This window comes from Podarcis tiliguerta (assembly GCF_965153285.1).
Source record: "Podarcis tiliguerta genome assembly, chromosome: 8".
Lineage (NCBI taxonomy): Eukaryota > Metazoa > Chordata > Lepidosauria > Squamata > Lacertidae > Podarcis > Podarcis tiliguerta.
Genome location: NC_139541.1, coordinates 59,288,949 through 59,316,796, shown reverse-complemented (window position 1 = coordinate 59,316,796; position 27,848 = coordinate 59,288,949). Strand labels below are relative to the sequence as shown.

General features: G+C 42.3%; 1 protein-coding gene across 1 annotated transcript; it reads right to left on the bottom strand.

Annotated features, from left to right (window-relative positions):
• On the bottom strand, positions 1 to 26,394 carry CLSPN (claspin). The gene is made up of 24 exons (XM_083454566.1): positions 26,068 to 26,394; positions 25,145 to 25,274; positions 24,045 to 24,484; positions 22,587 to 22,745; positions 21,916 to 21,988; positions 21,128 to 21,236; positions 19,177 to 19,745; positions 17,853 to 18,044; positions 16,943 to 17,127; positions 14,236 to 14,438; positions 13,967 to 14,028; positions 12,819 to 13,024; positions 11,749 to 11,909; positions 10,166 to 10,392; positions 8,746 to 8,857; positions 8,214 to 8,292; positions 7,490 to 7,635; positions 5,938 to 6,102; positions 5,692 to 5,813; positions 5,028 to 5,158; positions 4,026 to 4,116; positions 3,322 to 3,404; positions 2,793 to 2,954; positions 1 to 1,106 (listed from the first exon to the last, which is right to left on the bottom strand). The coding sequence occupies exons 1-24, from the start codon at positions 26,083 to 26,085 to the stop codon at positions 996 to 998; spliced, it is 3,936 nt and encodes a 1,311-aa protein (XP_083310692.1). The 5' UTR covers positions 26,086 to 26,394; the 3' UTR covers positions 1 to 995.
• Between the last annotated feature and the right edge of the window lie 1,454 nt (positions 26,395 to 27,848).

The window sequence follows — 27,848 nt, the reverse complement described above, 5'->3', positions numbered from 1 at the left end:
TAGATTTAAAAAGCACTGGTTTATTTTGAAAATCTGCTTGCGCAGCCTCGCATCTTTCACCATCTGTACACATCCATTTTTAACACTATACTTTCTCTCCGCCCCCACCCCCACCCCCCGGCAGAATAGATTTACAATTCAGAATGATTCCTCTGAGATCATGGAGGTACAAAGTTTGAGGATGTTTAGATGCAGGCAAGATGCTGTTGTAAGAAGTCTTCATTGCAGCACTTTCTAAATATAGCCATAAATATGTTGTTTATTTCCATTCACCTTTCAAATTTCAAATCCATCCTCAAAAACTGAATGTAACTGTTAAAAAAAACCCTCCCCTCCCCCTTCTATTTTTCATGTTGAAAGCTTTAAAGTGTTCAAATAAAGGTATGCAGAACTGAGAAGGATGCACAATGGACAGAAGACGACTTTCCATGCCTCCGTTTTCTTCCTCAGCACAATTTCACATGTTCTGTTTAAAAAGGAGGGGCAACAACTGAACATGAGAATGAGGTGTGGGGGACAGAAAAAGGAACCAAAATTGCCTTTAAAAAAGTTAAAACCTTGATTTAAAAATGCCCTAGAACTTTCAGATATATACAATGTTAGGGAGCCCTCAACAACTAGCGAAACACAGGTGGGGAAGATATTCAGCCTCCGTAATCATTTTTTTTAAAGCATGAAAACACAGGCCTCAAATGCCTGGACCAGAACTCTTCTTGGGAGTGCAATGCAGATTGTGCAAGTTGAAGATAAGACCAATGTAGAGAAGTGCAGGTTTGACTGCTACTCAAGGTGCAGCTGCATCCAACAGGTAGAACATACCCTTTCACCTGCTCTCTTACTTGTGGACCCAGGGATGCAGGCCAAGTGACATTCCAGGCATCTCATTATCAAAAGGGTTCCACTCCAGAGAGAGTTGCATCAGTTCTTTCCCTTGAGAAGTCTGTGCAGCAGCTGGAACAAGACCAAGCACCATCGGTGCTCTCCACCCACGTCTTTTATCGCTCCAAGTACTGAAATATACTCCGGGTTTCTTGAGCTGAAGTGCCATCGAGCCGTAGCCGTTTGGGAGAAGGTGTTGCAATGGCGACAGGAGCTCTCTTCTTGACCTAGGTGACAGGAACCATGAGACCACAAAATCTCTTGAGCACGAGAATTTTTTAATTAACTTAATTGGCTCAGATATACGTTGACCCTGCAAAAAGAACACTGCACTCTGTGAGAAGGGGGGTCCCTGCTTTTTTCTTATTTGCCACAGGCAACTGAGCGAGTGCTGTTTTCAAGTCTGAATTATATAATAACTCAGCAGTATTTTGATTATGGACCATAGGATGGCAGCTGGTCTTTTCTGCTAAGAGGGCCATGTGACATTCCTGTCCTGGGCAATTTGGCTGGGTCAGGGCCCAAGCAGACAACACACACACACACACACACACACACACAGTCTCTTTGTCACATTTAAGAAGGGCAAGGTAGCTTCTGACAGCCAGGAAACCACTCAAGATAGCAAAATGTAAGAATTGCCTTGCTGGATCAGACCAAAAGGTAATCTAGCAGAGCAATGATCTGCCAGATGTAATGGGGAGATTACAATCAAGGTTCCTGCCCCTTTGCCCCCCATATCAGTCAGTTATCATTAAGCTTCTGTCACACATACCCCAAAACACAGACACATTTTCCACTCTTGGCTGTAAACACCCGACTTCTTAAATCTTTCTTCATATGGATAATGCTGTCCATTTCTGTTCCTTCTCCAGCTTCCTCCTATCATTTGCACTCCTGAACATAAACTACTCTTCCTTACCTTCAAGCAGTGCTAATGAGTCCCTGCTAAAGCACTCTTCAAGGAGGCTGACAAACTTAGGAAGGAATGAAATATTGTTGTGGGAAGGAGGGGTTCTGAACTCCTAGGGAGCCTCTAAGGATGGATTAACTATCCTGTCCTAAAGCAGAGGTTGTGAATCTCAAACAGGGTTGTCATTGGCATGCTAAAGAGCACAAAAATATATAAAGAAGGGCAGCTTTTTGGCCACCCTAGCCTAGGTTCATCAAACCTGACTAACAGCAACTCTTCTTTTTTTAAAAAGATTTTTATTAGTTTTCCAACAAAATTATACAATTTTATCCAAATTTTTGACAAATTAAGTCTTTTTTGGACTTCCTTCAGCTGCTCTGGTAATCATCCATAGTTATTCTTCTGTACGCATTCCCTTCATTATATTGCCATTTGTCTTCTTATTTGACAGCAACTCTAGCCCTAATATACAAGATCCTTTAATGCAAGTACTGGATTACTGATTGTGCAAAGTAATACTTACAAAGGTATGTGCTCATCTAATAGCCCAAGAATCCATTCCCAGGATGTTCCATTGGATGCCCTGTAAACAGGATTCTAGGAGACTGGGAGGCAGGCAAAGACCCCCCCCCCATGCCTGCTGCAGTTGGACTTTCTCCTGCCCCACCCCCAGCACCAGTTTAACACCAGCTGCCCCATAGGAAGGATGCTATTGTTTCCCCTGATGTTTAATGTTTTTTGTAAGCTACTTTGGAAGGATCGTATTCTGGAAGGTGGGGTATAATGAATGAATGCCACATAATGCTGTTCTGCCTACAGTATGAATGAGAAAGCTGTGCTTTGGATCCATATCATAATCGTGTCTCAAATTCCTTGCCAGCCAAGAGTGCAAATTCTCCCTCAGACCATTCCTGCTGCGGCATACCCAGTTCAAGGAACAAAAAAATTAAAGGCAGACTAAGTAAATGATTCCATTCAATTTAAATCAAGAGATATCTACCTGGGGCTTGGACTTCTCCTTCGTCTCCTCGCTCTTGACTGGGGAGAGTGTCTGGAAGACGAAATTTCTTGAGTTCCTGGGGGCATTTGGGTTGAGATCTGACATGGCTGCCAGTTTCTGCAGGACTGCTTTGGGCCTGTTCAGCAGTGATCCATTCTTCAGCTGCAAAAAGGAGGAGGGGTGGATCCAGAGGCATAACATTGAAGTAACATGACCTGAGTCGTACACTGAACACAATTTAAGCCTTCAGAAGAACTGCTAGTCAAGTTGTTCTTTCTCACAGGAAAAGTAAATCGGAACTAGCAATCCACTTGATCTCCATTGTTTAGCTTACTAAAATAAAATAATACAAACAGACCTGCACTGTTCAAAGAGAAGCGATGTGCAATTTGGTACTCCTACCTCAAAAATGAGGCCCACCTTCAATTTTAAAGAAAGCTGTCTAGACGCAATATTAGAAATGATGAAGGGAAGAAATAATCTATTCTCAAAAGAAATAATCCGTTCTCAAAACTACTAAAGTACTGACCTGTGGATCACTGGCAGACCGGAAAGTTTCAAATGGATTTCTGGGTAGTGATTTAGTTTCCTGTACAGCTATTGAGGGAGTTGCTAGAAAAGCAAAAAACAGATAAAGTTATGAAACTTTGCAAGAGAAAGGCTAAGAACTGTAGCGTATAATAATACATATCTGCCAATTCCCCTCCCAATGCCACTTGCTCTGTACAAAGGCAGCAAGGTTTTAGGAACAAGCCACCTGGAAGTATGGCCACAGCTGGGACCATTCAAAGAACCTGAAAATCAACCCTGTGGTGGCAAACAGTTGGCCTTCTCAGTCGTGGTGTTCTGACTTATGGAAAGCTCTTTCCAGAAAATTAAAGAAAGGAGGCACCTGGCATTAGCATAAATCCAAGGCCCAGGTCTTCGATGCAAGACTTTTGATGGCTAACACTGATCTACTGTGACTGCAATTTTTTTGGGGGGGGGGGTTGCATCATATTAGCTGCTGCCTCTCTCATTATTTTTAAGACTGATCTGGCATTTCAGAAGTTTTATTTTTGTGAGCTGTTTTATAGCTTACCAATATTTAAAATGATATCAAAGTCTCACTAGGGTGCAAAAGTATTTTTTCAATCAACCTGCAGCCTTGGTGTGGAATTTTGGTGCTCACCCATCCCCATTCTGCTAAGGTTCTGCTAGCATTCATAGCACTTCAGTAAGAAACAGGTGTACCTTTCTTTTGTAGGGACTTGACAGTGACTTTTTTAGCCAGTTTCATGAACTGGCTGTTTTCATCGATATCCTCCTCTTCCCCTTTCTCCGACTGTAAATAAGCAGAATTTTCATTAGACCACATCATTATAAGCATGGAACAAAAAGTAACTGAAAAAAGGTGCAGTTTCTTTAATGAAGGACACTTTTACTAGTCATGTGCTTTCGCTTAAAAAAAACAACACTTTGGGAGGAGCCCAACAAAACAGTTCCACTAATGCAAACATTTCTGGAACGGCACAATGGAACTTCCCCTCCCTGCTTGCACCCCCTAAATCTGTTGTGGGTTTCCCTCAACCTTCCCAAGTAGAGTTAGGGGGCATATGGGGAGAGGAGAGGGAGGGGAAGTTCTGCTTGTGCTGGCAGAATTATTTAGCTGTATACCACTCTTTGGACTTAAGAGGCCAGTTCCAACCGTTATGTGGCAGCAAACTTGCATCTGTCACTGAATGTACCCTCTTCAGGGAATTGCAGCCGATCTTACCTCTCTGACAAGGGATGCCAATTTTTGTGCCTTTTAGAGGTATACTTAAAACAAGTTATGTATGTTTTTAAAAAAAACATACATTTGTGAAATAATCCATAAAAGAATTTATTACTGAAATTTTGCTTTACTTGCAAGATACTGGCACAGTTCTTACTTCACAATCCATTAACTGACATTAAAAGGTGTTTTAAAACCTTTTCACCATCAAGTTTATAAACTCCCACAGACATCTTCATCCATATTGCCTCCTATTTTATAAAGAAGGCTACCACTGATACTGGCCCAGTGGAAGATGCTATCTTCAGTATTATTATTTTCTTACATTAGAATGTTTGCACCACCAAGAATACTAAATATCTATGGCTCGTAACCAAGAACAGATAGGGGGGGGACATTTCAGGTCTCATCTCAGTCTGTCATAAAAGCAGGCTAAATGAAATGGTCCAGGAAGAAGTCTATCCACGAAGGTAAGCTACCTGTTCCCGAAGCCACTGCTCCCGCTCAAAGCGCTCCTTCCTCCACTTCGCCTCTGTCTCATCCAGGTGGTCTTCGTTTTCATCATCGTTCTCTGCATCATTCTGCAACATATCCTCCTGAAAAGCATTGTCTGAAAATGGAGAAGAAAGGGATTTGGTTCTGGCCACTGCTGCCTGAAATGCTCTACTTAGAAGTAAAAGTGTTAAATGCAGAAAAAGCATTGTGAGCCTGCTGGGGGAAAAAGAGATGAGGATTTGGACAGTTGTGGTAGGGATAGAAGGGGAAAGCGAGAGACCCTCCAGCTGGAGTTTGGGTTTACCAATGTAGCCTGCAGAACAGACAGCATATTTGCATAAAAAAGTATCAAAGCAGCTTACAATTTTAATACAATAAAAGCCACACAAAAATGTAAAACAGATCAGCAGCTATTACATATTTTAGAGACTGAAAGATGGTGGGGAGTAAAGGTCTGTTTCTCTCCTCCTCCAGGACCATTTGTGACCCACTAAGCTGAACACAGACAACAAGCCATGTAGGGTCTCAATAAGCCTTCTTGTCCTCCCCCCCCCCCCGCCTGCGACCACAAACAGGGCCTATCAACTTGTATCAGGCATGGCTCATTCATCTTCATGGGTCTTGCTCTAGAATAAGATAGCATTATACCTATGTTCTTCCACCTGAACTTCCTCATTCGCCCAGGGCCATCGCTGTGCAAATCTCCATCAGCAAGGTATCTCTCTTGATACAAGCGCAGCTGTCGTTTGTCATCATCCAGCATCACCTTCCTAAAAAGTATCCATGTGTAAGGGAGGGAAACTGAAATTAGTCTTCATTCAAAAACAAGGCTGTGCTTTCAGAAAAGCACAACCACAAACTGTATTTTAAGCTGATGTATCTGTGGCTACTGACATGTGTATTTTGTTGACTTGATCCTGGAGTTCTGCATCAGTAGGGAGGACCTCATCAAGGACTTCATCTTCATAAACATCAAGTTCCTCACCGTCATATTCATCCTCACTCCCCATCTCACTTCCCGACAGCTCAGCCTCCTCTTCCATGAAGTCCTGCAATTTGCTGAAATGTTTTGAGAGGAGGGAAAGAAAGCCAGGAATCCAAGTTGAGTCTAAAAAGATTTAAGGAGCTGCTGCACATCATGACAAACTTCATCTTACCCAGAACTGCCAACATTAGCAGGCAGAGTCTCAAATCCAGCCCTCCAAGACTCTCTTCTCAGTCCTTCAAGGAGAAAACATTTATACCTTGCAAGGCAGGAGTTGAACTGAGACTTCCATACACACACAGAAACTGCTTAAATCACCAAAGTACAGCACAATGTGTGAGTACAACACTTAAAGATACTGTGAAATATTGCAAATCCCGTGTTAGGAGATACCCTAACATGCAATAGAAATTTTCAACATCATCCCAGTCTTTAAGCCTACAAAAATTGTAAGCCTACATTTTTAAAAACTAGTTATGCATTATTACTATTAATAGTAACAACATTACTATTATTATTTTATTAATATATGCCAAATCCATGCTTCTAAAAGATGCAACAAAATAGAAACAATTAAGCCCCAATCAAAATGAAGCAAGACAAGCAACCTGCGGCTCTCCTCTTTTCCTTTCATCATATAAAACCTTTGCCTTCAGCCATGGTTTTTATTGTTCCCAATAAATTTCAGAAACATTTGTTGCCATTTATTTAATACAGAATTTAGTTTATTAATATTTTGAAATAAGAACAGATGCCAAGGGTAAACCGAATCAAGTTGCGAGAGCTTGTTCCTTCCTGTTGCTGCCTTCTTGTGGTGCCTTCACAAGAGTGTGTCACCGAGCTCATTTCAGCAGCATCCAGAAAAATAAACAGGTTAGCACTCTGAGTAGCCTTCCCCTTGCCTGCTTCATCATCAGCCCGCCATTTCCTTAAATGGAACTGGGCTGTCAAACCCTGCAGTTGTTCAAGCAGCGGCTGATTGCCACTGTTGTCTGCTTGCGCCACGCTGCCTTCACCAACCATTCAGCGCAAAAGCAGATTTGCCTTAACCATCCCCCATATCTCAGTCTGTGTCCAATTTGCATCGAGCCATGGTCTGAGTCCGGGGTTTTGTGGTCTGAGGGCAACCCAGTCAGATAGGTGGGATCTAAGTAATCTTTTCCTCTTCTTCTTCTTCACTGTTGGCTGACACTTGAAGTTCCATGCCAGCCACTGGTGTGATTTCACACACAGAGAGAGAGAGAGAGAAAGAGAGCGCTCTCCTGCCTGCAGATCAACTGAGGAGGTGATTATCCCCCTCAAAGTGCATGAAATTTAGCAAATTTGTCAAGAAAGCCCCTGGAAAGATTTCTCTGCCAACATCTTTCAAGCCTGTCCCTTTTTATTTTGTTTTAGTTAGCTTCATATACTGCATTGATCCTGTTTATTGCAAAACTATAAAGGCTAGAAGGATTTACTTACAATTTCTTCTTCATTCCTTCCCTTCGTCTTAACACTTCCTCTTCATCATCATCATCTACTTCATCTTCACTCTCTTCTTCTTCCTCTGTCTCTCCTTCCTTTTCCTCCTCCTGCTCATCGTCCTCCTCCTCTTTGTTCTTTTCATCCTATCATTTCAGGAAATGAATTCAGGATTTTCTTTAGTATCTTATCACCTCCTTTACTACCTTCTATATTTCAGCTTGTTCTTCTATTTAAACAACACAGTTAGAAGGTGGTGTCTACATGATGATTGTTTAGGAGCATAGAAAACCCACAAAATGAGCTACTGGGTACAGCCTCCAGCTTCATTTAAAAAGCAATAGAAATGGGAATGGAAGAGCACAGGGCAATGTCTGTTGAAATCTCAGGGGCCTGAGGGGTGACTGAACAAGATACTGAGGGTTTAGGCTTGAGGCTTCAGTGCCCTGAATAGGTACTCCCCATGACCACTAAAGGCAGAATCAGTTACACAAAGTAAGGGAAAATATGCAAATTTGCTTAGTACGCACATTCAGGCTGCAGAATGGAGTTTCTCTTCAAATCCATTTACTCTGGGGCATACCCAGCCCTGCCTATTAGCTTCTGGTGGACTAGTTGAGTAGAACATTGGCTTTGGGGTGGGAGTGGAAAGAGTTAAGGTTTTGTGTGGAATGCATTCCTGGTGTTTAATTCTGGAATAACCACAATAGTTCGCAGTACTCACTTCTTCACTATCAAAGGCATGGTCATCTGTTAAGAGACAGAAATCTCCAAATTCTTCTTCCTCATCTTCTTCCACTTCTCTACAAGAAAGGATTTTTAAAAGGGAAGAAAAAGACTTGTTTAGCAACTGGAATCTAGCAAAGTAGGACTGTGCAAGTGGGAACAAAGGAGTCCAATATACAATAGAGGGCCACAGGCATCTCGCCCTTGCTGTACAACCTGTCACACCTAGTTAGCCATGACAGAACATGGTGAACAAAAAGCATTAGGACTTATCTATCCTCAGTCTCCAAGATGTCACATGGACTAGCTGCGGCTAATTTTCTGGAGTTTAGTTTGGTGTAGAAAGGTAAACAATAAGGAGAGGTAGCACCACTTCTTGGCAACTAGGCCAGTGAAAAATTTTGCTTAATTGAGAAGTTTTCTCCTCCCAGTCCTACCGATTATCTCAATACAATGGATGTTTTCATGCTCCCTCTACTGAAGGAGAGGAAAACCTTTGGAGAACTGAGTTGCACATCTCCAAGGCTTACCTCTCTGTTGAAAAAGAGCCAGAACAAAGAGCTACTGCCTCAGCCATTGGATCATCAGTGCTGTTCTCTTTTTCCAGTTTAGGGTTTGCTGAGGAGGATCGAATGGGAGAATCTGAGAAAGAAACCAGAATTGAGATGTCACTGGAACAGGGTCCAACAGGAAGAACCCAGCTGGTCCCAGATAAAGTGTTCTTGTATCCCCAGCCCTTCAACTTATTAAAAAGCTGCTGCTGCTAAAGAAACAGCAATTCCTCTACCTAATCTTGGGAGCTTTTATTTCTCTATATATTATAATGTAAGAACGTCATCACACAGCTCCCATTGGAGGGTTTGCATAAAGTCAGGGAAGGGGAGAAGAAGAGAAGGCTGGATGCACAGCAGCAGCGACTATGACATGGAGGTAAGAAAAGAGGAACAATGAAAGGGAAAAAGTGGCTGTTTCAAGCAATAGCAAAAGTCTGAGTAAAGTGAAAGGTGGGTATCACTTAGAGGAAAATTGCAGTTTTAAGCAACAGCAGGGGTTTAAGTAAAACAGGGATGGAGAGATACTAAGACTGAGAATTGACAATTGTCAACAGTGGCAGAGGTTGGACTCAGCCATTGATTCCCAAGATGTGATTGTAATCTGTTTAACTACTTCTATTTTAAAATTTTGGGACCTGCTGGTGAAGGGTGGGTAATAAATCTAATGTCAATAAATAATGATGATAATAGACCAAGCAGGGGAGACACTATGTTTAAAACTAAGGTTTGGGTACAGCAAGAAGAGAATTTGGAAAGGCTCTGTTGTGCTAGCTTCTGTGTTGCGCCCATCTTTGCTATTTCTCCTCATTAAAACTATTTGGTTTCAAATAAGAAAAAAAAATCCTCAGTGTCTTTCCATCCTTCCTTTACTCAAACTCTACTGTTGCTTAAAACTGCAATTTTCACATTTGTACCTCCACACCCCACTTTACTGAAACTTCTGCCAGGTTGAGGAACTTCTTTCCTGGGATGGGACTTCTAGCTCCCTTGACAGTGCCCTTCAGTCACAACAAGAGCTTTTCGGGCAAGCAGTCAGACTACTAAGCTGTTGCATTTTATACAGGTTTCCTTAATCACATTGTTATATATGCTGTTCTTACCTCCTTATCTTGTTTATTGTTTTCCTACATGTATCTACTATGCTGCAAGCAGCCTTCAGCAGTGTGTAAATTGAAAATTTTACAAGAGTAAAAATTATTTTTAATGGAATAAAATTGCCATTAAAAAAAAATCCACAGACAAAGCTGTTAAATTTACTTGCCAAAACAAAGTACCTACTAGCCTCTTTCCCTTTGGTTTGATCATCATATTCTGGGTGTAGAATTTAGCAAAAGCCTACCAAAGGTGGTATGTGCAACCCCAGCTCTTGCTATGAGGAGCAAGATCCACAACTTACTCTGAGAAGCAAACTTTCCAGAGCAAAGGTTAAGCAGCTCTTCCATGTTCTGCTTCTTGCCATGGTAAGTGTTGGGAGGACACTTGTTCTGAGAGGCAAACTGGCCAGAGCACAGATCCAACAGCTCATCCATGTTTGCATCCATGGCGTTCTCGTCCATGCTAGCCAACGGTAGGCGGTCCTTGGATGACTGGTATTTGTTCCGGTGATGGCCAACATTCAAAAACCTGAAAGCAAAATTAATGACCGTCTTTGAAAAAGTCCACAGTCATCAGAAGAAGCTCAGGTGGTTTGCCAGGAAAGGTCTCCAACATGGACCTTTTGGGATGCTTCTTCTGTAGGTGCACTCACACAGGGTAAACACCATTGTGTAACTGTTTCAGCATTTTCTTTTAGGACTTACCTACCTTAGACAACTCTTATTTACTTGGTTTGTGTATACAGTGTCATCAACGTGAAAGAATTTTACAGTTTCTCAAGGAATGTTCAATCTAAACTTTGACACAAAGAAAGCAGAGGAACAGGGGTGGGGAAGTGTGGATGTGGTTTTTATTTTCCCAGGGTTTTTAAACGCTTGTGCATTCTTGTTATGCTTCTTGGTATAATCCTGTTGGCTGCCTTTATATTGTGGCACTTCAATATATTTGTTTTAATTTGTTTAACAGTAGCTTTAACTTTGTGTAAGCTGCCTTGGGAACCTCTTGAAGGGCGTGGTATAAATCAAAATACAGTGGTACCTCGGGTTAAGTACTTAATTCATTCCGGAGGTCCGTTCTTAACCTGAAGCACCACTTTAGCTAATGGGGCCTCCCGCTGCTGCTGCGCCGCCGGAGCACAATTTCTGTCCTTATCCTGAAGCAAAGTTCTTAACCCAAGATACTATTTCTAGGTTAGCAGAGTCTAACCTGAAGTGTATGTAACCTAAAGCATATGTAACCCGAGGTACCACTGTAAAAATAACTTGAAAATGATTTCACTCCACTCCAGACTGTGAGCAAAGTTTTTTACACCTTGGGTTAAGATTTGGTAGGGCTGTGGGCCCTGTATGAAAATTGTTTTCAGGCTAGATTCATTCCACGAGCTGCCAATAGTCAAAAAGATCAAGACACACACACACCTTCCCAATAGGCCTGTGAACTAAATAACTCTGAAATATGGCCTGCTGGTTGAAGATTTGTCACAGAGCCAGCAATTTGACTTCATTGCTAAGTCATTGAGGATACTGTGCCTTGGACTGAAAAGTGGAAGCTTATCCTTTTCTACCATCAAACTAACTTCCTCTCATGGGTTCCAGGATTCAAGCCTATTATCTACTACTAATAGATACTGAGTACACAGGCAACAGCAAACCAAAGGCTTCCATTTCTGAGACTGAGAAACCATTCTCTGAAGAGTGGGTGCATTTCATCCCTCTGTTTATTTGTTCTAACCATTCACAATCCTATGCATGCTTACCTTGAAGCAAGTCCCACTGTGTTCGATGCAGCTTTACTTCCTAGTAAGTATGTTTAGGAATGCAACCTTACTCTACCTATTTTGAAAGTGTTACTTGCAAAAGAGAGCCAACTCTCCAAATTACATACCCATCTGCATCAAGCAACTGACTCTGAGTGTCGTCTTCTAGGGAGAACTGGAACTGGAACCTCCCAGCTGTTGGAACTGGGCTTTTCTCTTCAGGAGTAGCATTGTAGAGATCTTGGGAATCCTCTATGGGTAGGGAAGGCTCAGATGCCTTCCCTGAACTCTAAAGCAGAGGAGAAGCAGAACACAGTTATATTCATGAATTAAAAGGCAGACTGTAGCCAAAATTCAAAATAGAAAAATTAAAAATTAAAACTAGAAAAATTAAAGTACAGGCCAGAACTCTGCAGCTAACAAACTGAAGCAATACAAAATTGGAATCAATTATAATGCTTGCATACAGAAATTAATCAATTTGCAAAAACTTTGAATTTCTGGACATAGGAAGCAAAGAAAGAAAGGTTTCCCTAAGGCTGCAGAATTAAAGGAAATACATTCTGGTCTCTGCTACTAGCCAGGGGAACAAGAGCATTGGAAGGCTCGTCCTCAGATTCTCATGTCTGATTTAATGTACCGTAGATTCCGGCGCATAAGGCGACTTTTGAACCTCGGAAAATCTTCTCCAAAGTCGGAGGTCACCTTATACACCGGGTATGGGTGGCGCGGAGCAGAGCCCACCCCCCGCTGCTGCTGCGGAGACTCCAAAGCAGCAGTAGTGGGCGGCAGGCTCAGCTCCGTGCCAGGCGGCTTTCTCCCAGCGCAGAGCTGAGCCCATCCCCCGTTGCTGCCCAGCGTAGTGGGCAACTGGGCTTATAAGACGAACCCCCAAATTGCAGCTGCCAATTTGGGGGGTCATCTAATACGCTCAGTCGCCTAATAGGCTGGAATTGACAGTATATGGTTGTTTTGTATCTTGCCCTGGGATCTGCTGTACTATGACTACAGAAGATTTAAAAACAACAGCGCCTGTCTGCAAGCTCACCATTTAAGAAACATGATACAAAAAGGGAAATCGTGTGGAGAGGGATGACGGGGGAAAGCAAATTCAGGCACCAGTTCTTAAAGTTACATATTTGCTCTTCAAGTGACCAGCTACTATTAGTTAAAGATTCAAAAAAAATCAAAATCTGACCTTAGAAGCAGAACTGATGAAGCTTGTTTTGAAAAAGCCGGGAGAAGGAGAGCGGACGACTCCAACGGCAGACAGAAAGTTGCCTCCACGTGCCAGTTGCTTATTACAAGGTTGATAGGAGGGAATCATAGAACCAATCAACTCAAAGCTGCTGTTATGACTGTTTTCCTTTGCCAGGTTCGGCAGTAAAAATGAATCTTCATCTTCTAAGAGAAGGAAAAGAAAAATGAAAAAACCCTACTAATTTTTAGAGGAATTAAAACAACCTGAGCTGCTTATTAGGAGTGAACTAAGCCACATCCCTCTCCATGGAATTTGGGGGAGGGCTGAGGTTCCACTCAGACGCCAACTATGGGAACTGGTTTATCACTGAGTGCCAAGTGAAATTCATTCACTGGGTCTTCCCCAAATAAAGCTCTGCTAGAGCACAAGTGTGAATCAATCCCACGAAATATCCTGTTTCCAGTAATGGCAAATCTTCAAGGGGAAACCACCAATTCATTGAAACAGAAGTCACCAACAAAATGAAACATTTGCAATAACGTAGGGAAACAGCTGAACATTTTCAGAAGTACAAACATGGAATGAGAACAGCTCAAGCTACATAAAACAGCCCACATCAAAACGAAGATCTTCTGCTCACCCCAACGCCCTACAACCTAGTTATGTATAACTCATCCAGCGACTATATCCCATACATCTTTCTCCTAGTTTCACCTCTCATATACACAGCTCTCCACACACTGCTTCACGTTTTCCTTGCAGCAAATCCAGTCGGGTTCTGATCCACACTTTAGCAGATCGTAAGCCAAGATAGGTTTGCAGCAAGGCATGCAGCAGATCACATCTATCCCAAAGGTGGTTGTTCGACAGACCTTCCCAAAATTTAACCAACCTATGTATCTGTGTATTAAACTTATCTTGTAACTAAAAGAAATATATTGCTAATTTTTGAAGTATATCTATGTTTTGGAAAAATGCTTGCCCCCCATTGAATCATGAAGAGAACAAGCAGAAAGACTTACATACAAAAGTTATCAAGACATATATTCTAGTTACAAGAAAAGCTTAGTTTGTCGTTCAAACGCACAGTATGAAAAAACAGGCAAGATAAGAGCATGCCAGCTGCAGATACGCAGGTATATTACCTGGCTTGTGTGATCTTCCCACACTTTCTTCCACCTCAGCTTTTTCACTTGGAAGAGAACACCTGTAAGAAACAGTAACAGCCCAAATGAAGGATAATCATATTTTAAAAGGTAGTAAGGACCACTCCATAAATCAGGGATAGTCAATGTGGTTCCCTCCAGTTGCTATTGGACACACTGGGTGATTGGCTATGCTGGCTCAGTGTTGGATTCCAAGAACATTTGGAGTTTACCATGTTGGCTAGCCCTGTAATAAAACTAAAGCTTACCCTGTTTTTGAAGAGTTATCCTTGAACAGCAGCAAGGTTGACTCTGTTGAGGAAAGCTTTGGAACAGCGGTGCAGTGCACAAAGTTAGCTGCTTGTTCCTCATCAACCGATTCTTTGTCAGTTTCTTTGTCGCTATCTGCAGGGCCTTGCTCTTCCAGCTCCTCATTATCTTCCTCTGCCTCACCAAGGAGATACTCCACCGTCTAGTGGAATATACACACACACATATACCAAATTCCACAGTGAGTGAACTTTTGCGTATGGGTATGCTTAAACACAGATAGTTGTTGGCTTCAAGTGCATACACTTTTACAGCGAACAGTGAAAACTCTTATGAAACCTACGGTTACAAAACAGGGCTTTAAAAAAAGGATTAGGCCAGTTGCTAGGAGACAACAGAAGAACGTTGCCTTCCTGACTTGCCTCTGCGAAGCCCACAAGCATCTGGCTTGGCACTATGGGAAACAAGATGCTGAACTAGATAGACTCTTGATCTAATCCAGCAAAATCATCATGTTATCTAGACTTCTTTAGTCTCTTCTTTCTGTATATGTGATAAACCAGTTTCTAGCCCTTATAGTTACAGACAACACCTTATAAAGATGGAGCCAGTATCTGCCAAAAGCTCAGACTAAGAAAAGAGGTACAATGGGGGCCACCAGCAGCAAGGATAAAGAAGTGATTGCTGGTCACAGTTCCCATTACCTACTGCCTGCCCCATCCTTCTTTTGGGATGATAATAATAATAATAATAATTTATTTATACCCCGCCCATCTGGCTGAGTTTCCCCAGCCACTCTGGGCAGTTTCCAACAGAACACTAAAATACAATAACCTAATAAACTTTATAATAAACAGGGCTGCCTTCAGATGTCTTCTAAAAGTTTGGTAGTTATTTTTCTCTTTGACACCTGGTGGGAGGGCGTTCCACAGGGCGGGTGCCACTACCGAGAAGGCCCTCTGCCTGGTTCCCTGTAACTTGGCTTCTCGTAGCGAGGGAACCGCCAGAAGGCCCTCTGCGCTGGACCTCAGTGTCCAGGCAGAAAGATGGAGGTGGAGACGTTCCTTCAGGTATACTGGCCCAAGGCCGTTAAGGGCTTTAAAGGTCAACACCAACACTTTGAATTGTGCTCAGAAACGTACTGGGAGCCAGTGTAGGTCTTTCAAGGCCGGTGTTATATGGTCTCGGCGGCCACTCCCAGTCACCAGTCTAGCTGCCGCATTCTGGATTAGTTGCAGTTTGCAGGTCACCTTCAAAGGTAGCCCCACATAGAGCACATTGCAGTAGTCCAAGCGAAAGATAACTAGAGCATGCACCACTGGCGAGACAGTTTGCGGGCAGGTAGGGTCTCAGGCTGTGTATCAGATGGAGCTGATAAATAGCTGCCCTGGACACAGAATTGACCTGCACCTCCCTGGACAGCTGTGAGTCCAGAATGACTCCCAGGCTGCGCACCTGGTCCTTCAGGAGCACAGTTACCCCATTCAGGACCAGGTAGTCCTCCACACCCACCCGCCTCCTGTCCCCCAAAAACAATACTTCTGTCTTGTCAGGATTCAACCTCAATCTGTTAGCCGCCATCCATCCTCCAACCGCCTCCAGATACTGATCCAGAAAGCTAACACTTAATTTCTAGAGCAGGTCTATCTCAAACTACTATTCTCCGGTTCAGAAGCCCTTCCTCCTAACATATTGCAAGAGTTATCTCAGCAGTGAAGAATATGTACTTCCTTAAATTCTTTCTTCTTCTTTTCCCAAGTCTAATCCCTAGCATTTAAAAACAGGTGTCAGGACAGAGTCCAAGAACACGTTGAGCCCAGACAGATGCCCTCTTTTGCAGCTGGACATCATGGGTGGCATAAACTCTGCAATAGAGGAATCTGCTGCTACTTGACATTCACAATGTTTTATGATCAGAGGCTGCTCCCTTAGTTTTTGATTTGGCTCATTTTTATTGCTGTATTTTACAGGTTCCAATTATATTAATAATGTACCCCACTTTGATAATTCAGATCATAACTTGCTTTTCAAGTCTTTAAATAAATACTAAATTTTTGCAGAACTCCAAAACTTAGATGCAACAGTTGTTGCCTTTTCTTTAATTTATTCTGCCTATAGTAAAATTGCAGAATTGGTCTTGCTAGGGGGGCAGATATGTATATTTAAAGCAAACCAAAGTACCGGTTCATCACAATTCTGCCTGGCTTTGTAGTGCTTCATTTCCTTGCAACAGAGCTTCTAAGATATTCTGCTAGTTGATACTCTGTACAGCCATGTCATTCTTGGCCTCGTTTCCTACTTTCTTATATTCAGAGTCCCACGGTGTGGCTTTTGAGAGGTATGGAACAAGGCAAAGCAAGTGGTGGCCCTTCGGGGTTCTGTGGCTACCTGCCTGAATTTCTGTACTTCCTTGGGGAAATTGCTTCATGATTAAATCATAACAAATTTCTGGCTGCAAAATTGCCAGCAGTGAGGTGGACAGATAAAAGCCTGGATTTCAATGCCTAGCTGTGTGGGAGCTGAAGCCACATTTACTTAATTACAATTTTTATTTCAGATCAATTTGGCAAGAGGCCAATATTAAACATGGCGCAAATTCCTGAGTCTCATAGTTCCTGGACAGTTTTATGAGAAGTCAGCAATACATTAGAACTTGCTGAAGTAGGCCAAAATAAAATAAAATGTAAAGCAAAATAAAGGAAACACCTCTTGATTGCCTTCCTCCTCCTCCTCCTCTTCAGATTCATCTGTCATTTCCTCCTCTTCCTCCTCCTCTTCCACCATATCCTCATTATCCAATTTATACAATGCTTGCCGCTTCTGGCGTTCCTCCATCCTGCGGAGCTTCATGACCTCCTGCAGTTGAGCCTTAAGCATTTGTAGCTTTTCACCTGGTAAGCATAAATACGCTAAGATGCACATTTTAACAGACACACAGAAATGTCATTGTCCCAGGCAAACATTTTAATGATGCCACCAACAATTAATTTTAAAAGCAATGGCAGTTTATTTGAAATTGGGGGTGTTCAGGAACTCATGTGCTGACTAAGAGAACCAGCAATTCCAGCTAGGAGAGGAGAAGGAAAGCTTCAGGCTTCTGAGATCTTATTTGCTTTAAGGACGATTAGTCCTACCTGAAGCATAGATTTTGTAGGCGACAAGGGGTTAACTGGGGATACTGTATCATCAAGAGGACAGAGCTACTCATCATGTGGGACTAGGGCTGTCATTCAATTGACTAAGACTTGGACAATTAAGGAAATGTGAGTCAATCAATTAAACCTGTATGAGCAACAAAGATTATTTTAAATTCAGATGAATACCATTTTGTGTCTTTTTCTAAATGATGCATGCTTGTGATGCAGTAGGCATCATCTTAGTCAGTTCCCTTTTTCGAAGCTGCTGCTTGCCATCAGCAGCTTTGAGAATCTGCATATTTTTTTTAAATGTAAGAAACTAAAAACCTGCTTTCCAATCAAGGGGCACCTTTTTAATGTATCAAAAATGTTACTGACAAAGTAATCAATATTGGTTGAGCCACCATTGCAGCTCTATTTGTGACAAGCACCCGAGAACTGATGGAAGCATCCCCACCCTGTGCTCTCTCAAAGCGTACCTGGCTTTGCATGGGTTGCACCCTCCACAGCCTCTGCAGCCAACGTCACGGCCACCACATCTGCTTTCAGCTCCTCCTTGCCCTCATGAGTGGTCTCTTTCCGAATGATATTCAAGCCCACCGTTCGTTCTGCTTTTGGCTTGGTTGTGTAAAGTGCATGCTTCACAAAACGTTCCTTCAAAGCATCTAGTTCTGTTTTCGGGGGGGGGGGGCAGTTAGAAAAGAAAACATACTATAATTACTTAGTTGTGAAAGACTTTGTAGTTTTCATTTTTTTAAAGCCAATTAATCTTACTTCAGCTGGATCTAAAGTTACCCAAAATCAATCAAGTTGGAAAATAAGAGTCTTCCTGTTAAGAATTTAACACCATGCCAGCATCTGTTGGGATTTCTGAAATTTTGGTTGAAAGTGGGAGAAAATAGTTCTCTCGTGAACATGGCACAATTCTGGGGTTAAGCCTATGGGCAAAAGTCAAATCTTCTGTCTTTTCATAATTTTTTTTAGTTTTTCTTGCACTAACAATTGAATAAAAGATGTCAAATGTCTTCTTAACTCTTGTTGGGTTTGAGACAATAAAATAGTGCCATCCCTCAAACAGCACCTCAACTGTCAAGAATTAAGGGACGCTTTTTAGGACACCTTTGGAAATTAGGAGCTACATCTAGGTAACTGTGATGGCAAGCATTTGAAGAAGCCTTAAGGAGAAGGGCCGTAGCTCAGTGGTAGAGCATCTGCTTTGCATGCAGATGGTTACAGGTTCAACCCCCCCAGCATCTCAAGGTAGGGCTGAGAATGTTTCAGATGAACACTGAAAGGCTGCTACCAGTCAATGTAGGTTGTACTGAACTAGATGGACCAATGGTCTTACTTGATATAAGGCAGGTTCTTGTGTTCCTAATGGAATGGTGTCGATTTATGTTTTTTACTGCTATGTGTCACAATTATTAATACTGGGTGGGGGGGCGGGCTTGTGAAGAAGTGTCCTTGCTTAAATATGAGCGAGAGACTTAACCAAACCATGCTAAGTGAATATCCTATGGAGGCCTAAAAACAACCTGATTTAAGCAAAGCATGTCACAATTCTAGACACATTACACAGAAACAAATGATTTCAATATCCAAAGTGGCAGATAGCACCTGGCCATTGAACTCTAACATTTTAGGAGAAGATACCATGGAAGAATGAAAAATCTATTTTTCTACCTTCCCCTCCCCAACAATGCAAACTTCCCTAGCAATTCCCTTTTCAATCTTTTCCCATATAAGCAGTAGCAAGCGAATAAGAATCACAACATAGAAAGATACTAGATGCTGGTACCACACCTCTGTTAGATTCCGGCTCATCAAGATTAATAAACGAATCATCCCCGGAACACAGCCTAGGCTTGATTGTCAGGTCTACTCCCAGCTCCCGAAGCCGATCCAACTTGGACTTCTTTGTTTTTTCAGCAGGAGCTAACAACACTGCTTCCTGTGGCTGCACAATGTCTTTGGGCTTTGCACCCAGTTCTGAAGATTGCTCCTCCACTTGCTCAAGTAAGCTTTCTTCCACTTCATTATGTACTGATTTGATGCATTCTGCAGGAATTTGACCAGGCTTTTCTTGCTTTCCAGAACTCAGCTCCTCCTCAAGGCACTCAATTTTGGAATCACTGCCCTGTTCATTTTGCTCAAGACAGTGTTTTGCCAAATTTCCCACTTCCCCAGTAGAAGTTTCATCTGCGCTGGCAGAAGCAGGGTTCAAGGGGGCCGAAGCTTGCAGATCAAGCCCTGCTGCCAATACTCTCCCTGCTGGTTGGTTAAATTGTCCTCTCCAACTCTCACTGCAATCGATACCTGGGTTCTTTGGAACAGCACTTTCTTCATCCAGACTGGGCTGATATTTAGTTGATCTGTCGGGGGGGCGGGGAGGAATACAAGTTAGATCACTACCAACCAATCTTAAACTTGTTCATTTCAGAAAATGAAGAAATCAGTCTAAGGGCAGAATGCAGTATTTTGCCTATTTATCCTTGAATAAAGGGAGGGGGGGGAGAGAATTACTGAAGAATGATTACAGTTTCCCGCCAATAGTTGGACACAGTGATGTGCACAGTGCCTTCTCATGTGGGGCAGGAGAGTTAAAGTGTGCAACATGTTCTACTGATGTTCATTTTGTTTTAGCCCATTTTGAGTCAATTCAATATAATCATAATGAAAAGAAACCATCTCCCAATTTTTGAAAAGGAAGCAGTCCCTTTCATCAGTGCCCAGTACAAGCAGAGAGGAAGGAGGGGCTTGTGTGCTAAGGAAGAGACTCATCACTATCCAATCTCAGACTAGCAGGCTGCCATAGCATCTCACTTTCTGGAAAGCAGCTGGACCTGCTGGTATGAGAAGTCAGGATAGGCAAGTGTACATAGGATCCATTTCCCCATCTCTTCATTGCAAGGCAAATGTATTTTTTATCTTGTGAACTGGCCTGAGATCTTCAGATGAAGGGGGTATATCAATTTAAGCCTCTCCTTTTTCTTCCACACAATAATTTCTACATGTTTCCACAGGATTACAAAATAGATACAAGGGTTGGTTGGAGGCATTCACTCATTGCAGCATATGAAATGAATTAGCTCTAACTTGGAGTAAATAATAGTATTGTACATAAAAACACCCTCAATTAGATCTCAGAGTATAAATGACACACTTTTAGTAAGAGATGACAGTTGCGTACTCAGTGCTAAAAATAAAAGTAGAATTTAGCCCCAAAAATTGCAAGAAAAAAAATTCCTGTATAAATTATGTAAACTGGGGAATTACACAAGTTTGTTTATTTTGCACAATATATTTGGATTTTGCTTGTCAATGGGAAAAGCTTGAACTGGGCAGCATGTTGTAGCCCTGAACTTGACCTCTGGAAAAACTTAATCACCCTTCTGGCTTCTGAAAACTGAGCAGGCATATTTTCACAGCTATGCAGTCTTGAAACTTTTTTATTTTCATGAAAGCCAGAGTTTCTAAGAAGATTAATTCTGTTAAAATCCTGGGAAATCTTTTTAATCTCTAAAACATTTTATATCTACTTTTTTTTATTTTTACTGTTGCTACGATAATTAGTTTTGTTTCTAATGTTTTTGATCTGTTTTATATTTGTTTTATCCTGAAAAACTAGATTAATGAAATTATGATTTCAAAAAGATGAATTCTGCATCCTGTCCTATTCTATAACAGCACTACTGCAACAACTACAGGTGCCTGTATCATGAAAAGGAACAAGTTAGCAGCAAGCTTGACTTACTTTAGCAAAGCCATAGCACTTCCCTGGAAGGCAGGACGAGGTTTGCGCTTGAAGAATTCATGGACACTTTTGGCTTCTGGTAGGTGATATGGGAGAGGGATGTTGGCTTCTACCAGAAAAGAAACAAAGGGATTAAACTGGTCTGTGTGGATACAATGAAGGAAAGTTTTGAATAGTATGGCCTTGGTTTAACTTTTAATGATAAAAACACAAAAATCTTAAAAGGAACATATGAAGCTGTTTTATACCAAGTAAGACCATTGCTCTAGCAAGCACAGTAAGGTAAAGGGACCCCTGACCATTAGGTCCAGTCGTGACCGACTCTGGGGTTGCGGTGCTCATCTCACTTTATTGGCTGTGGGAGCTGGTGTACAACTTCCAGGTCATGTGGCCAACATGACTAAGCCAGAGCAGCTCACGGAAACGCCGTTTACCTTCCCGCTGGAGCAGTACCTATTTATCTACTTGAACTTTGATGTGCTTTCGAACTGCTAGGTTGGCAGGAGAAGGGACCGAGCAATGGGGGCTCACCCCGTCGCGGGGATTCGAACCGCCGACCTTCTGAACAGCAAGCCCTAGGCTCAGTGGTTTAACCCACAGCGCCACCAGCATCCCAGCAAGCACAGTTCTGCCTAGCAAATGTCTGTCCAAGGTCTGTGACAAAGATAGGTCCACATTCTGTTGACAGTTCCTTTAAGGTGTTTTTAAAGTGGGTGATACCAGGGTTTAATAGAACCTGAAACCTTCTACATGCATACAGAATCTTGCAAAATGTTTTGAAATCTTACCTCTGACAAGCCGCTGAGTCTCGCTGTGCAGCTGTTTGATGGCTTCCTTACCCAGCTTGGCTGCCTTCCGCTCCTTAACAAAAATGCAAAGACAGCTTTGAGCAAACATGTGGCTTAGACACAATTAAAAGTTAGGCATACTCAGGATGGAAGATGAGGTGCTGTTAAGTACCATACAAAAAAGTGAGATAGAACAAAACTAAAAGTGAATAGGTGTGGGTGTCATTTTTAGGTTCCTTCAATAGACGTTCCTCATATTCATCCATCTTGTTTGTCGCGTTCACTCTCAGAACCGGTATTGATGGGAGAGGCAATTAAATTTAACATGCCAAAAGAAACTTTTGTACACAGTATTGCTTAAGGAAATACCAAATATTTATCCAAATATTTATTTCTGAGGTTTCTGTGGTGTTTGCTGCAGATCCACACCAATTTCTGTCTAGCACACTGGGACGCTGTGCTTTGAAGGTGCTCCAATGCAGTACTTTTGGAATCTTCATGTAACCCTCTCCACTTGAATTCCACAAATGTGGCACCACTTTAAAGGCTCTGCCTCTGGTCACCACCCAACTAGAATTTGGGATCATCCAATAAGACTGATTGGCAATAAGTTCAGGTAAACAAAAACAAATACTCTGTATGATTTCCTTGGATGGTTTAGCATTACTCACCTTCCGTTTTTTCACTTTCTCTTTCCCTGCAGCTTTTATCAACTCTAGAGACTCTTCATCTTGAAGAAGGGGATCCTCTTCCTCTAAGCCATTCTCAAAGAGGTCTTTATCAGCCAGCAGACACCCACTGTCATTGAAAGAAAACCTCTCACTATCCTCCTGGCCCAAGAAAGGTAGAATACAGGAAACAGTTAGCAGTTGCTACCTCCCCCTCTTTCCTATATAAATAAAACGGAAATCAATTTTTCCAACTGCATACTATAAGTTCACAGTAAAGCCAACCACAGATGACCACCCTCCACTCACGTGGAAGTTACACTTCGGGGCCCCACACACATAGCAGAAAATCATGTACGTGGGAAGCACCTGTTTTTTCCTGCTCTCCAGCTCTCTCTTCAATCCAAACCAAATATCTAGAGTTGAAGCTCTGGAGCCTGCTGGAGGTAGCTTTGGAAAGTGGCTGCTACTGCTACTACAGGGAGACTAAGCAATCTAACAAAGCCCTGCTGAGCCTCTCTTCAGGGCTTCCTCCTCCCTCACTGACATCACCTTTAGGATCCAGAGATGCTTTCCTTATAAGCCATGAAGACTCTCTCTTCTGTCATTTCCTGGTATGATTCCGTTTTATTTTATTTTATTATTTTATTTATTTCCCAGTACCACATGTATACGTGATCACGTGTGAGTCGACTGCACGTAAAAGTGGGGAGACGCCTGTAGTGCAAGGCCCCATGCTATACCATGCACCACAGTAGAAGTGGGGCATCTCTGTCCCTCCAGATACTATTGGAATACAACTCTCATCATTCCTGACAACCAGTCACATTGGCTGAGGCTGATAGAAGCAAAAAGTACAAAAACATCTGTAGCACCCACATGCTCCCCATCCTATTTGCATTCAAACCCTGACCCAGTTTAGACAAACAACTTAACATGCAATAAAACTGTCTCTGGCCTGTACTGCTTCACACTGAGCAAAGGATTATATGTTGTGGGTAAGCATTCAATCAATGTTTATACATGGAAAATCAGCACATCAAAAGAAGCCTACATTAGATTACTCCTACCCATCACATTTTCTATATAAAAGTGGTGGTGTGCACGATATAAGATTTTTTTAGAACAGAGGGGAACATTCAATTATGCAATGGCCATCTGTCCTCTAAAGTGACATGAAAACAAGAACAGTTGCATGGTGAGCTACTTATCTAGACTGTGCCTTATTCTCTCCTGTTGTAGCAGCAAGTTGGACTACCATACCATAATGCTATAGCTGACATTTCAGCTTAACAGTGCAGCTGGTGAGACACTTGTGTACATGCCAGTCAATGCAACATGAGGCATGAATCACAAAATGTAAATACATCACTTGGCATTAGACTGGGCTTTACCTTGGGTGCACACAATTATTCCATCAAAGCCCAATCCCTTAAAATGTTCTTCTCATTCCCATCATACCTTCCCTTCTTCTGCCTCTCCTTTCTTTACAAGATCTCTAATAGCTTTCATTTTTCTTTCTTTCTCCTTCCTCCTTTTCCTTGGGGCACCCTTTTCTTTTTCAGTAATTTCCTTCGTACAATGAATTCTGTGATTCTTGTGCTTTTTCCCAGAGTTCTCCAACTTATGTTCAGGCAAGCCAAGCTCTGGATACACTCCAAGGTTCTTATTATGGAACAAGTTGTCCACTTCATCATCATCACTGTCTTGCAGAGCCTTGCAGATTAGGTTGGATTTCTTCTCCTTAGTAGCAAATGTATCACCATTTTCCTTCATGCTTTCCATATCCCCAGTTGCAGCCTCCGATTTCTCAGGAGCCAGGTCTTCTCTTTCACTGTCACTGTCTGGGAGGATCTTCTTACATTTGACTCTCTTACTCACATATATCTCTTCATCAGAATCTGTCAAAAATGTAAGTTTCACATATTTATGGCATGCACCCCTTTTTTAAACACACACATATTTTTAAAGCAGTTAAACTTATTTCTTACCCTCTTTTCCTCACTTGAAATATTGCAGATTCAGTTACATACTGCAGTTAAAGATAAGCGATGCTGAATTCAATGTAATTTAATTGAACTTTATTGTGCAATTTAGCTCCTGTAGGCTCTATTTCCCCCCTGCTCTGGTAACAACCCAAAAACTACTACAGCTCATAGGAGTGTAAGGACCAGGTGTGTGCATGTAATTATTTCCTTCTTAAATCGGCTTCAGCAAGCCTTGTTATGTTTTGGCTTTAATGTTCAGTTCTATTGTTTGCCACTTTAGAAAATACTAAGATTTTTTTTTATTTTTTTAAATCAGTTTCAGGAAAGCAGTCCCAATATCAAAATGGCTTTCAAAACTTTGTGGGAGAGGGGTAGACAGGGAGGTGTCAGATATGCATGGAGGGGCTCCTATGAAAAATGGATTAACTTACTGCGTGCATGATGTTGGGTAAATTATATATGTGTCACATTTATATATGTTAGATATATTTACTGTTGTATAGGACATTTCTTTGAAATAATGCAATGACCTCTGTAATGCCCTTTTGTTTTTAAAGACAGTAAATTACTGACCTTCATCATCAACAGATGCAACTCCTTTGTTTATCTGTGCTGGAGAGGTCATTTCACAGCTTCCCTGTCCACTGTCTGAATCACTGTCAGACGCTTCCTGAGATTTCAGATCCTCGACATCCAACAGAATCTGTAAGCCACAAACATTTGTAAGTATGACAAAAGAGACAAAGACATGTAAATGTTTTGATAATGGAATTTTAAAATAGAAGCCAACTCCAGCACCCTTCACCTCCCAACTGCAAAGAAAATGACATTGGGCCCTTAGAAGCAGAGTTCTTCAGGGTTCCATTATCTAATGTCTGCATGGCAAGATTGCCCAGAGAGTGAGTCTGGCATGATTAACACAACAGTGACATGCTTCTCATTTAAAAATCAAAACCAGAAACTGCTGCATGGTACATTTATCAAACTCAGCACGCTTAACAGACTGCATAGTAGAAGTTCCCACGGATGTAAGTTGCACAGTAGTGGAAAGATCAAAGTTATACAAGGCAGGCGTGGGAGAGAGCTCACTGGGTGACCGTGGGCCAGTCACTACCTCTCAGCCTAACCTACCTCACAGGGTTGTTGAGGGGAATTAAACGAGGTGGGGGTAGGACCATGGATGAAAATGTAGGATATTAAGGCAATGAATGAATAACAAAACAAAACAAATTAAAAGCACATATACACAAGTCTGAAACGGTAGCACTGCATTCCCCCTCCGAGGACCATACAGTATTCCAAAGACACTGAGGGGCCCCCAGGACACCCGAGGTTAGCCGCAATGTATGCTGGGAGTTGTAGTTCTTGATCCCTTAGGTGGTTCCCGCTGGGCCGCCGACAGCCGCCAAGGCAAATGTCCTCCGTCTTCCCCTCGCACCGCCAGCCGCTGACTGGAGGCAGTTTCCAGGCGCGAGCCAAACCTACACTGGACTCACCTCAGTCGCCGCCGCCATGGCGCCTGACGCCGACGAGCGAAAAGCGCCAAAGCCTCCCTCGCGCCTCCGAATTCGAGTCTTCCCGCTCTTGCTGAGAGTTTGCCCCCCGCTCCTCAGACCTTAGCCAATCGCAACCTGCCTCCGCCCATACGCTGGTTGTCATCCTAGCACGAACCAATTGAGAGGCAGGATTTCCTCCGCAGCACTGCCCCCACGTAGCCTGCGTTAACCCCTCTCCCTTCGCGTTGCAGAAGGAACATAGAGATAAAATACTGCAGAATGGCCAAATTATGAAAACAAGGCACTTCCCTGTCCCTTTTTTTTTCCTTTCTTTCTTTCCTGCGGGGTTTTCTCTCCAGCCCACAAGAAGTAAAAGAGCGCGCGCGGGGTGGTGGGGGTGGAATATCCATATTGCAGATGGGTGGTGTTTGTCGCGAAAATGGCTAACCACAACCCTGCAGTTTAGTTCACTGTCATGTGCGGGGGAGGACTGAGAGCGTAGCATGCAACAGCTGCACAAACAACAACTCCGCAATATAGTACAGTGTTAAAATATTGTTGCTGTTATTGTTTTTAATATAGCAAAAAAGCTACCCCTTTCAACACAAAAAACCACCCACTCAGAGCTCAACAGTACTGTACTCAGAAGCTCTGTGTGCTGATGCACACATTGATGCTCCCTTTGTGCATCAATATAGGTTGCATTTTCAGATGTTTAAAACTCCACTCCGCACATCACTTTTTCCACATAAAAATAAAACTTGAGTGTGAAACGGCGTGAAATGCTGTTAACTTCGCTGTTAGGGTTTAATGCTGTTGCCTAATCGTAGTTATGCTAAAATAAACTATTTCTCCACTGATTTCTATGGGAAGCAATCGCTTCCTCAACAGTAGATACAAGCCTATGTCATGCCTGGATACGTAGCGTCCAGCCTCTCTGATGGTCTTATGCCATGTTCACTATAGCAATGAATCCTCCATGGGTTGTGCTTTCCCATGTAATGCTGGCTGTACCTGGAGCCTTTGTGGGCTCAGGGCCAGCTCAGGGTTTTTGTGGAACCCTTTCAGCTGCTTCTTCCTCTAATCACCTTTTCCTTTGCACTCACTCACCCTGCTCCTTAAAACTAAAACAAGTGTTTTAAATATGCAAGGGAAATGGTATTGTTTGACTACATACACTGTACAGGCACACTGCTAAAAAAGGTATGGGAGAGGGGAAGCATTGGACAAAAGCCTTGCTGGCTGGAATCCTAAACCAAAATTTGGCCAAACTTACCGTATTTTTCGCTCTATAAGACGCACCAGACCACAAGACGCACCTAGTTTTTGGAGGCGGAAAACAAGAAAAAAAATATTCTGAAACTCAGAAGCCAGAACAGCAATAGGGATCCCTTTTGCTGTTCTGGCTTCTGTGATAGCTGCACAGCCTGCATTCGCTCCATAAGAGGCACACACAGTTCCCCTTACTTTTTAGGAGTAAAAAAGTGAGTCTTATAGAGCAAAAAATACGGTAATTTCTGCTTAGAGTAGACCTGTTTCAATTAATGGACCTAAGTTAGCTGTGTCCATTTACTGTACTTAACTAGGTCTGTTCTGAATAGAACTAGCACTGAATACAGCCCTAAAATTTTATTAATCTCTTAGTTTTGTCACATTTTTGCTCCTTTGCAGTTGCTGTTGTTTAAATTGTACTTTTGCAAATCTTGGTGGTTCCTCCCAAAACATCCTTCTCTCTCTTTTTCTCTGTGGCATTGTTTTGCCTCTGCATCTGTTGGCATTCA

What these genes read in the sequence shown, in the direction of transcription:
- CLSPN (XM_083454566.1), bottom strand. An exon ending in TCATCAGTTCTGCTTCTAAG is followed by an intron (nt 11,910 to 12,818) that starts GTCAGATTTTGA and finishes CCTCTGCTTTAG; the next exon opens with AGTTCAGGGAAGGCATCTGA. An exon ending in GGTCTGCCAGTGATCCACAG is followed by an intron (nt 2,955 to 3,321) that starts GTCAGTACTTTA and finishes TCCTTTTTGCAG; the next exon opens with CTGAAGAATGGATCACTGCT.